Source organism: Parasteatoda tepidariorum, chromosome 2, assembly GCF_043381705.1.
Source record: "Parasteatoda tepidariorum isolate YZ-2023 chromosome 2, CAS_Ptep_4.0, whole genome shotgun sequence".
Classification (NCBI taxonomy): Eukaryota; Metazoa; Arthropoda; class Arachnida; order Araneae; family Theridiidae; genus Parasteatoda; species Parasteatoda tepidariorum.
Window position 1 is genome coordinate 91992129 of NC_092205.1, and position 12739 is coordinate 92004867.

General features: G+C 32.3%; 1 protein-coding gene across 4 annotated transcripts in view; it reads right to left on the reverse strand.

Annotated features, from left to right (window-relative positions):
* Positions 1-12739, reverse strand: part of LOC107439279 (1-phosphatidylinositol 4,5-bisphosphate phosphodiesterase zeta-1) — a 67703-nt gene that overhangs the window by 36480 nt on the left and 18484 nt on the right. For all 4 annotated transcript variants that reach the window (XM_043052469.2, XM_071177920.1, XM_043052468.2 and 1 more), the window contains exons 3-7: positions 12216-12257; positions 9335-9423; positions 4655-4842; positions 3738-3867; positions 670-785 (exon numbers count right to left, since the gene is read on the reverse strand). In XM_043052469.2, coding sequence (XP_042908403.1) covers positions 670-785; positions 3738-3867; positions 4655-4842; positions 9335-9423; positions 12216-12257 — 565 coding nt within the window. The remainder of the gene's footprint in view (positions 1-669; positions 786-3737; positions 3868-4654; positions 4843-9334; positions 9424-12215; positions 12258-12739) is intronic.

The window sequence follows — 12739 nt, forward strand, 5'->3', positions numbered from 1 at the left end:
GCGGAATGCGTATCTACCATATATATATATTTCCTTATTTATTATTCAAAATTAAGCGCTTTCTCACACTTTATTATTCACATCCTGTCTTTTTATTCTATGTTTGGAATGCAAGAACTAACATTTTAAGTCTTTCCCTTTAATAAGTGTGAGAACTATATTATTCCCTCGACCGATTTAATGGACCAATTGTAATTACTAAGTTTTCCCTTTTTTCCATAGGACGTAGCGTATCATAGGAACAAACTTGTGCCATTTTCCCTTAGAAAAAAACTCAAGCACACTGTTTTCGGGCTGCGATTTGAAGTTCTGCCAATTCTCAAAAATGTCTTAATGAAGATTGTTATGATCCATAATTTTTTTTTTTTTGCTTGCCACTTTGCCAAGCAGGCAGTATTCCTGCGATAATTCTAAAATGTGGGGGGGGGGAGTAAAAAAGCATGATAGCTTCCAAATACGATTGATTCTAGATAGTATGCGATTTCACCCCCCTCCAGAAAGTAAAAATGAAGATGACTAAAGTATAGAACTTAATTTTAAATAAACATTGCTACTATAATAAGTTTAAAAATGTTAAAACATTGTAATTTAGTATCTAGGTTAGTGTAAAATCATGCTTTATAGGCCCTGATTATTATTTATAATTAAAAATAATAATAAATAACATACTCTTTCATGATTTCTTCTAATTCTGGTCTGTGGACAAGACTTCGATAGAAATGAAGGAATTCATCGGGTTCGAGGGCATCTTCACCGTCTATTTTAACTTTGTTGAAATTAGCTGCCTGAAAAAATAAAAATACATTGTTACTAGATGCACATTGTCACTACGCTAAAGAACGCCATTTTTAATCTAATGATCGGATTTTCACCCAATCTTAATGGTTCAAGGAACTCATATATGCTAACTAAATAGTGCACACTATAATTTAAATTACGAGAGCCGCGATGGTTCAGTAGATTGAGCGTTCGCCTTACAATGAAGTGAACCGGGTTCGAATCCCAGCCATGGCTGGTCGATACGAATTTTGCCTCCGGCTTGCACCGACCACAGTGCTGACGTGAAATATCCTCAGTGGTAGACGGATCATGGGTTTTAGTCCCCTTGCCGCCAGGCTAACCGTGGGAGGTTCTCGTGGTCTTTCTCTCCATGTAAGGCAAATGCGGGTTAGTTCCCTTAAAAAAGTCCTCCACGAAGGCAAATTTCTCCCAATACTTGATCCAGAAGTTCCCTTGTCTTCTGGATTGGGTTCAGAATTACAAAGCTACTGAGTTGAACATTAGTAGTCGTAAACCCATAAAATTGGGTAGGCTGTTCAACAACTGTTATAAAAGGAAATAAAATTTAGATTACGGACGGAATCACACACAAAAACGTACTTTCTCTGAATGAACATGACCTTTTTTTACGACGATTCGGATTCTGTACCCCCAAATACTGAAGGGGGAGAGGGTAGCCGCAATCCAGGAAATCGGGTCCATATCTTTTTATCAGGAGAGCGGTCGAAAATTTCGACCACTTAATTGTTCATTAAGAGGTTATTTTATTTTATTTTATAACACACATTGAATAACCGATCCAATTTTATTGGTTTACGACTACTAATGTTCAACTTTGTAGTCGTGGAGAGCTTTTTGATGGAACTAAAACTAACCCGCATTTGCGTTACATGGAAAGGAAAACCACAAGAACCTCCCACGGTTAGCCTGACTCAATTGGCCTCTAACCCATGATTCGTCTACCACTGGGGATATATTTACGCCAGTACTGTGGTCGGTACAAGTGTGCGGGATTCATATTGAAAAGCCATCACTGGGATTCGATTCCAGTTAACCTAACAGTCGGTTAACCTAACGGCAAAGGAACTCTTACCCATAATCCTTCTACCACTGTGGATATTTCCCGTCATCACTGTGGTCGGTGCAAGCCTAATGCGGAATTCGTATCTACCAGCCAATGCTGGGATTTGAACCCGTTTCACCTCACAGAAAGGCGAATGCTCTATCCCCTGAGCCATCGCGGCTCAGCGTCTGCAGATTAAATAAATAAAATGCTGGTTTATGATGTAAGCGTAGTCGCTGAAAGTTTTTGGAAGGATTTTAATTTTTTGCAAAGAAGTGCCTTCAGGGGAAATTTGTCTGCAAAGAAACTCTGCAGAATTTCCTGAATAGAACGGATACTCTGCAGTACATTTGATGGAGTGATCAAATCTACATTTTTCAGTCTCCAACAGTGCTACCAAATGCTACATAAACACTGTGGATTGCATTAACTTACAAGGGAAACTAGGGAAGTGTGACTCTTCAATTTTGAAGTAGTGGGATGTATGCCTTATGAGGAATAATTTTGGGGGGCAACATTCGTTTCGGCCCATAGAAGGTCCTGTGAGAGATAAAAAATAAATCAATATATAGAAAAATCGGTATTTTATTACTTCAATGCAGACTATTAGTTTTTGTTATTATCTCATACTCCAATTAATTTTGTGGCACTTTCACATACTTTATAATGCATATTTATTGTCAAAATTATTTCGAAAATTTTATATATCTGTAGTTTTTCAGAAAAACCTGTTAGTTTAATTTAAAAAAAAAATTGACGTCAAATTTTTTTTAATTTTTTTCTTCAAAAAATTTTTTAAATTAATTGGAGTATGTAATTGCAAATAAATAAATTAATTAATAATTAATAATTGATTAATAATTAATAATTGATTAATAATTAATAATTGATTAATAATTAATTAATTAATAATTATTTAATTAATAATAATTGATTAATAATTATTTAACACTTAATTGATAATTAATTAATTTGCTAATTAATTTATTAGTTTGCTAACTAATTAATTAACCAATTAATTACAAATTTACTGGAGTATGAGACAATTACAATAACTAATAGTCTGTATTGAAGTAATAAAATATCGGGGGACAGACACAATTTCCTGACTCTGATTCATTTTCTCCTATTAGCCTATTTTTAATATTTCACTAAGATATATCGGCCTCATTCAAGTAATTACCCTAAAAAGATTCCATAAGTTGTTTTCCAAATAGCTACAATTCAGAAAGCAGAGCACAATACAGCTATACTGAATGCAGCTTACAAAATATAGATTGAATATATTCTGAATACAGCTTACAGAGAAACAGAGCTTTTACTTGCTACAAATACTACAGCTGCATTGATGGCCCCATTTCTCAGAATTTGAAGTTTTAAAATGGGCTGCCAGTTTGGTCATAATAAAGTTTCCTAAAGGAAATCGTCTTACCATAAAGATTACGGAAAAGTGAATCAAACTTTTTTTAGGACTGATATTTTTCATTGCATAGTTCAGTTTTAAGCGAACGAAAAAGTTTCTCACATTTATTTCCCTTTTATCTGCATTAACCCCTTCCTTCTCGCTCCCGTGAAAATGACGGGGTGAGGTTTCGCCCTCTATTTCTCACCCCCGTGAAATTTCCGGGCTGGAGTGTTCAGTAGTAACGCGCCACTAAGAATAAAACTAATTCATTTCTTTTGCCCGGAAAACATTTTATTTCTCATGTTACACACCAGATGGCAGTACTAGGATATTTTTAAGGTAATTGTAGATAGTTAGTTTATTTTAAACTAGATGTCAGCACTAATCAAATACGTGTATTTGGCAAAATAGGCACTTTTATGACCGTTTTCTTGAAAATTAACCAATAGTTAAGGGGTTAAATGAATTGAATACAGCAGAGATACTCACGTTGAATAGTTCTCGTACTTCTCGTCTCCTCATAGAGATGTTCAGTTGCTGAAGTAAAGTCAGACACTCCTCGAATGTTAAGCTGCCATTGCCATTAACATCTGCTTTTCTCACATGTTCTTTTATCCATCTAAACAATTAATATTTTCCATTTTATTCATCTAATCATAAAAAAACATATTATTATACATATACAGAATATTTGCTAAAATGAGAACTTGGGATGATTGTTATTGGATGCCTGCAAGTGACGTAGTGTCGGCATCTCGATCTTGATTGGGTTGTTGAAATGTTGCATTTCTGTGACTAGTGAAATAATGATTTTAACAATCGTACTAGTAGTTAAACTACACTAGCAACGTTGTTTTAGTAGCGGATTGGGCTTACTTTTAAAAGTTCCAGCTACAGAAAATCAAATATGGGCTACCTGCTACTTTTTGGGATATATATATTCCCTGTTTATTTATATGTTTATTGTTCTATTTCTTCTTTTTTCTTTCACGTTAAGCTGAATAAATAGTTAATCTAACTTTAATATATTAGATTTAGATAATATTTGTAGTATAACTCAATTATATTACTTGCATTGTTCAACAAAAAAGGACCATCAACACAGAATATAAATATGATTCATTAAAAAAATAAATAAACGTATTTATGTCTTATAAAACTATTGAAATTCTGCAACAAAAGAAGAGAAAGAGAAGGAAAAAAAACTATTCGTTATAGTTTTAATTTGTAATAACGAGTATCTCAGTGATCTTCCATTTAGAAAAATAAAAGATTATTTCATTATCAAATCGTTAGTCATTTTTTTTTTTAAAAATCCGTTTTCGTTTTTTTTTCTTTTTTAAAAAAATGTCACCTTTTTTTTGTTGAAAAAAAAGTGTGAATGGCGGAGTGAAAAAAAATGTCACCTTTCTTCTTCGTGCTGTGATTCCAGATGTTTACAACAAGCAATGAGTTGCCGCAGGCCTCTAACCCATGCATCTCGAGCATGGGTGTTTGGGGCAATTAAGTCTAAAACCATATGAGATGGACCAATTATTAAGGAAAAACAATTCTCCTCCTTCAATATTGATAAAAGCTGAGGGTGTAGCCTTGCCTAGAATTAAAAAGAAATCATTTCAGAATAGTAAATACAGTGCCCAAAATCGACATCCAAAAAACATTTTTTTTTTATTTATTTCCAATGCCCACCTCTCTTAACATTTCGACAATTCAGACAATTGCAATTGGTCAGGACAGATTTGTTGGCCACTCTTTCAGGGTCACCATATTAGATGTTCAAACGTTGCTCCCACAGTAAGGACAGATAGTACGGAGAATGAAAGAACATCCATGCCTTGTCCGGGATTCGAACCCTGAACCTTTCTAATATAAGGCCAGTTTCCTGACCCCTTCATAGTCCGGTCGGCCCAAAAAACGAATTCGAAGTGACAATTTGTTGTGAGAGCAAATTTTTGTTTTTTAGGGGAAATGCTTGTTAGTCCAGTAATTATAACAATAAAAAGAAGGTTTTTATTTAAAAAATTTACATCAAAAGTATTTTATTGACAGAAAATTTAGATATGTCCATAACTGTAAATTTCTCCCTTTTTTTGAAGAGGAGAATTGAATTTCATCTAATATTGTTTTCGACTAATTTGGTCCCGCAGTGGATTGATCGTAAAGACACGGTTCCCAATAGAACACCGAAGTTAAACATCACTGGCTGAGGTCAGTAAGCGGGTGGGTGATCACTTTGATCAGCCGTAGGAACCGATGATCCTCGTTAAACTGCTCTACCGAAAAGTGCTCCACTTTGCTCGCAAGTCGTCGGGCTACCAAAGCAGGGGAGCCATCCCCTCTGCAGACGATCAAAATTGCGAAGGCATGCCTTCGGATCATCCTCAGGGATGTTTCCCAGACCGTCGCCAATAGCCCATTGTGCAGCTCTAGTGCGACTTAAATAAAGTACCTACTTTCCTATTACTCATTTGTTTTTACTATGAAATCAATTACGAGATGATCAGACTATAGCTTAGAAGTAATACAGGTGTTTAATTTGCAATTTGCAAAGCAATTTGCTTTAGGATACAAAGATATGAAAATCAGAACGCATTTCAAAAAATTGAAATAATTGCTTGAACATTTATGAGTATTTAATTTAAATATCTAGTAAAATTTTTCAATTTTCAAAATTAGACTTATTTTTGAAAGGGAATCTAGTTATACACAGTTTAATATTTTCTCTTTTCTCCATAATTAGGTTGTTTATTCTCTTATAATTGCCTGATATTATTAGAGAGTGATTTTAGCTGTATGTTTATAAGCTTTTACGCATTATTTTGGAAACATTTGGTCCGTAATAATAATAGTAATGGTTTGAGAAAATTCAAATAAACTATTTTCCTAAAAAAAAAGAAAATTTCTAAACAGATATCGGGTTTTTCCAAAAAATTTTTCTCTAAAATTAAAACAGTAGTTTTTTTCAATTTTATGATAAAGAATTTCGCTCTGCTACTCGAACGTTGTTATTACGCAGACAATGAATCTGTTAATTAGTAACTATTTTTATTCCAAAGTGCACCATTGTATGAATTCTCACTGACCAATTTCGCCAGTGGTGGTTTTTAGATGTGTTTTCTTTCGTTTTATACAATATCCAGAAGTTCTTGGGTACTGACAGTCATTTAACTTTTTCTTCCTTGCAAAATATATGCTTACAACATAAACTTTTGAAAAAAGCCAAAACCTAAACAGACAGCCATAAAATGAATTGCATTCTAAACATTTGACAATGACTATATTTGTGAAAATAATGAATCAATTCACAGCGATTTTTTTTCTTCGTCTCTGAAATCCGCTTCTGAAGTTAGTAAATGATGTGGGAAAAAAGACAGATTTCATACTTTGGAAGAAAATAATTAGGAATTATTTCTTTTGTAAGCTTGAAATACGTGTGACACGAACTCAAAGAGAAGGATTTTCTGAATGAAAACGTATTTCTAGGGGAATTTCTGATAGTGACGTCGAACATAGATCAAAGCCACAAACCTAAATGTGAGTCTGCCGTTCAACGACGTAAAATAAAATGTGTGTAGGTGCATGAAAAATGTCGACTATTGATTGGACTGTTTAATCGTTAATCATAAGAGACATCTCTATAGGAAAAGTCATTTCCATCTTTTTTTTTCTTCCATTGTTTATTATTTTTGACATTAACTCAAGCAAGAGAATATTAAATAATGATCTCAAGAGAAAAAGATAATTTTCGATTCAACAGTAGAAAAATAGACATTACTAAAAAGCAAAGAAAAAATTGGGAAAGAAAGAAAAACATTTAATATTGCAATAATTTTTGAACCAAATATATTGAAATATCGAGAAAAAAAAACCTCGCATTAAGCTCACAAATGAAACTGGTCCTTTCAATGCGCCTACAAATGCGAGCAGCCCGCACGGGATTTTTTTTTAACTACAAATTTAGCAATTAATAATTCCCAAACAAATGATCGAAAGTTAGATGCATTTTTTTATTCCATCATACCACTTCCGACTGATTTTTACGATTAAGTTTGAAAAATGCACCATCCAATATTATACTTGTAATGTTTCCAATATAACTCGTTTTCTTTATCTAACTTTCAACGAAACAGGCAACAAATGAAATCGGTAAACTTCGTAAGCTTGCTATGATGCTATCCGAACATTAACAAACGGCGCTATTTTACACAAATATAGCCAAATCAAGGATAACACTCAAAAGATGGCTAACCTTACACTGATATTAATTTTGGTAAATTTGTATTGGGTTCACGATCTGCTAGAATTCATAAATTACAAAAAACTCTGATGAATGGTAAAATTTTTACGCGTAAATTTAAACACAAACCACAATAATGAAGCTTCCTAGAATATTAAACCTGTTCACGCATCGCCTCGTAAGCGTAACATAAGCGGAGGGATACACCGGAAGCTTTCTAAATCTCTTCCGGTTTTAAGAAGCTTTGTTATTGTTTACATTCAGTCAACCATCCATAGTTTAATAAAAATAAATTTGTATGAAAAAATAATGAAGCAGTCGCAAGCTTTGTAAACTTGTGTAACTTTTCACTCCAACATGTCAGTGTATATAACGGTTATATGTTTGTGGTACACAATGAATTAAGAATGGAAAATTCAAGATGAAATCGAACAAAATGAAAAGAAAAAAATATATAAGGTAGAATAACAAAAAAAAATTATTATGCACATCCCCAAGTAGCAGACTAACAGACGTTTTTATCTAAATTCCATCTTTTTAAAGCTAAAATAACATGGAGAATGTAGTGAGAATTCCCCCCTTTCTCTTAAAAGGAAGATTAAAAAAAAATAAATAAATAGTTCTCAAATATGAAATTTAATAACTGAATTCGTGATTTAACTATATGAAGCAGAACAAAAAAATGAGTTGAAATTTTTAAAAAAGAATTTTTGTTAAAGAATATAGGCTGCATTACTTAAGAAGAATTGGTATTTAATGGGCTTGGCTTACTCGAAATAGAATGGAAAGAACAGCTGCTAACGTAAGCAAATGCCCCGTTTCGACAACCAATCAGGATCGAGATACCCAAATTATGTCACTAGCAGATATCCCATTATCCTCTAAGGCACCTCCCCCTAAGTGCCAGAGTTAAGACGGATTTAGCCAATTCAGATCTCTTTTCTCTGTACCGCGTCTTCTTAAGAGGACACCATACCGCGAGAGAAACTTTTCCTCGCAAATTCTATTTCACCACCATAACTAATTTAAAATTTAAAGTATAGAAAAAGTGAGTTCATGCAAAACTAGTGAAAACTATGAAATTTCAAATCCTGAAAATAAAATTAGAATGCAAACAAGTGTAGACGTATACTCTCGATAACTCGAAATTCCATGTCTCGAAAATCTGGATATGTCAAAAAAATATTTTTCCCCTTGGCATTACATAACCACATAATGTTTTGAGTTTCTTCTCAAAACCTTGTTATATCGAATATTTTTTCGAAATAGAAAATGAATTTTTTTCGGAAAAATCACATTGTAAGTTTATTGTAAGCCAATTTTTTTCTATTTAATGCATATTTGTTTTTGTCTTACTTTTAACAATTATCACTGCTTGTATTTAGACTTACAGTCAACTATCATTAAATACATTATTAGTAGTAATTATTCTTATGTTTCATGACTCGAACATTTAGAGTACGATTTTAGAACATATTTTTCTACTTTTAGAACATATTTAGCTCTGAACTTGTTATCTCGAAAAGTCGCTATCTTGGATTTTTTAGCATATTCGAGATAGCGAGAGATTACTGTATTTGGAAGAGAACTTCCCTATTGCGTAATCTTGAGTTCATACTTTGATTTCATACTTTCATACTTTGCTTGAGTTCAAACTTTTCATACTTTGATTTCGATAGTTTGAAAATTTATTTTCGGTATTTGAAACGCCTCTAGGTCTGTCCGTACTCGGTACTATGAAATTTAAACTATTTATAGAAATGAAAGAGCGATAAAAAGCTTCTTGGAAGTCCTCTAAGAAGGCTATCCCCGAAGTCACCCCTTTTTTTAATGGTTAGAGAAATATTACCTGAAGTTTTCTTCTAAATTTTGCTTCTAGGACATTGAATACATCGGAATGCCAACCTTTTCGAACTTCTTCTAAATTGAATATATCCACTAGAAAATAACAGGATTTTACAATGTACTATAATTTCATATCAAATATCAATTACAATTTTTGATCAGATAATATTTTAATTGCGAAGCCCTTTTTTTTTAAATGAATTTCTTTTTCGTTTTCATATGAATTTAAATATGAAATCTGTTTATTGCTACTTTGAAATTTCATGCCAAGCGATTTGATTTAAACGATTTGAAAAAGAATTTTCCTTTTTTTTTTCTTTTTGGCGTTACTCATTTTTTGGTTCGTAAAATAAATTTCGCAATCTTGCTTGTTCCATTTCTTTGAGAATTAATGTAAATAAAACTGTAAATAAACTGAAGAAAACTTTAGAAGAAAACTGAAGTTTTCTTCTAAATTTTGCTTCTAGGACATTGAATACATCGGAATGCCAACCTTTTCGAACTTCTTCTCAATTGAATATATCCACTAGAAAATAACAGGATTTTACAATGTACTGTAATTTCATATCAAATGTCAATAACAATTTTTGATCAGAGAATATTTTAATTGCGAAGCCTCATTTTTTTATTAATTTTAATTTTTTTCTCCTTCATACGAATTTTAATATGAAGTCTTTTTATTGCTACTTTGAAATTTAATGCCAAACGATTTGATTTAAATACGTCATCAGTGTGTATGATAAATTTTTGTCTAAAATAATAACATGAAGGAAGGACTGAGAAGGAAAAGAATAAATTTTCTTTTTTGCACACTGGCAAAATGGGTGTTGTTTTGAGTTTGATGGCATGCGCACCTTATTTGGACGTCATCACACTTTTCAACTGTGCTCAAGAGTAATAGTAAACAGTGTGCATGCGTCGTCATTTCTATGGAGACCGCTGATGTTTGATAATGTTTTTAGAATTTTTTTTTTTCACTTTTAATTTTGTTATGTATTAAGTTGGTGAGTTTATTTTTGAGATATGGGACCAGAGAGATCTCATTAATACTTATTAAGTATTGAATAAAAAGGAATTTCATCATTTGAACGATATTTTTGCTTTTATTGTTTTAATTAAAAATCAGAAATTCTAATCTACAGTTCTAATAGGATCGTTTTCAATACTAATTCAGGTGAATATCACAAATAAAAAGGATAATTTTTTTTTTAATTAGACAACAACCATTTTGCCAATGGATCACCTGTGATCGCCTTTCACAATTTCCTTTTCTTTTTGGCGTTACTCATTTTTTGGCTCGTAAAATAAATTCCGTAGTCTTGCTTGTTGTATTTCTTTAAGAATTAATTTAAATAAAAAAGACAACGTAACAAACTTATATTACTCCCGAAAATTCACCTCTGTGTCTTTTGAAAGAAGTGCGCATTACGTTTTTCGCTTTTGGTATGACGTTAATAAAATTAATTTCGCTCTTATAATCTACTTGAAAGTCGTAGTTTTCCATATTTTCTTAGTTTTAGTTTCTTAAGTTAGATTCTTAGTTTAGACGTTCAAGACATTAATTTCTCTTTTATAATCTACTTGAAAATCATAGTTTTCTTTATTTTCATAGTTTTAGTTTCATAAGTTAGTTTCTTAGTTTAAACGTTCATAAAATTAATTTTTCTCTTATATTCTACTTGAAAATCGTAGTTTTCTTAGTTTTAGCTTCATAAGTTAGTTTCTTAGCTTAGACGTTCATAAAATTAGCTTCTTAATTTAGACGTTCATAAAATTAATTTCTCTCTTATAATCTACTTCAAAATCTAAATTTCTTTATTTTCTTATTAACTGGTCTAGATCTTAATGTTGCTCGAATATATCCATCTCTAATTTCCGTCTTACTTAATTTCTTTGTGATATTTCACTTTTCAGTTGTTAACTTCATCATTAAAAAATAGGACAAAATAGATCATCGAGCAAAAGATTGAGTTCATTCGATCGATTCAAAAAGAAAAAATTAATAAATAAATAAATAAATAATCGTGTCATTCGATCGTGATCGAAAATTTCGATGGCACAAGTTGGAGTCAGGGTAAAAAAGACCTCAATAACTCATTCTGTCCATTTTAAAGATTTATTTTATTGATTAAAATCAATGACTTAATCTTTGATTATCATTGTGAAATGAATTAAAATGAAATCGTTTTTTTTCTTCTCATTAATCAGAATCAATAAATGTTTACTCAAATAAATGGAAGAATTACATTTAACTGTTTCAATCTGCAGTGTGAATGATTGCATTCCATTGAAGTCTAGTGGAATGACATTCTTTAGCTCGAGTGGAATCAGTAATGATGATATCAAATCAAATCTCTTCTTTAATTCCCAAAATCGTCAATAGTCGTAATTCCGCCTTTTATACCCGTCGTTGAGCAGTCGACCCAATTTTCGGGTTTATGACTACTAATGTTCAACTCCGTAACCTTGTAATTTTGAACCCAATCCAGAAGACAAGGGAACTCCTGGATCATGTATTGGGAGAAATTTGCCTTCATGGAGGATTTGTTTGATGAAACTAACCCGCATTTGCGTTACATGTAGAGGAAGATCATGAGAATCTCCCACTGTTAGCCTGACGGTAAAGGGACTCTAACCCGTGATTCGTCTACCACTGAGGATATTTCTCGTCAGCACTGTGATCGGTGCAATCAGGATGCAGATTTATATCGACCAGCCATCGCTGGGATTCGAACCCGGGTCACCTCATTGTAGGGCGAACGCTCTATCTCCTGAGCCATTGCTGCTCCGTAATTCCCTCTTATCATATCGATAGATAAACAGCCATATTAGTCTTTTCTTAAGAACAAACAAATAGGTATGATTGATATAATGATAAAACTCACCCGCACTCGTGCTCAGTTGTGAGAAAGATCCGCACTTGCATACTGTATTTGCAAAAAGAAAATTATGGTTAGTTTATGTACTTATCTTCATCACATCATTCTATTTACAAATATCAGGAATTCATTTTTTAAATTCTATTGGATCCAATGCAATCCATAGGAAGTTCACCAACAGCTTAAATGTTATAAAATATTTGTATATAAAAAATATGAACTTTTTTTGCACTAACCTGCTTAAAAACTTTCATAAATTTTAAGATTCGGTATTTGACTCGAATGTTTTTTTTCTCTGTGTGTTGGATATATAATGCATAAATGATATGTTACCATATATGGCAGTACTTTTACTTTCGTTACTTGTACCGCCGGAACAAGTAAAAAGTACGTACTTTTACTTGTACTTCGTTACTTTTTAAATTTAGTACTTTTACTTGTACTTTCGTTACTTTTTTAGGGAAAAAGTACAAGTATTTGTAACGGAAATGTCGAATGAAATCGTTACTTTTTTCTAAAACTCGGTAAGC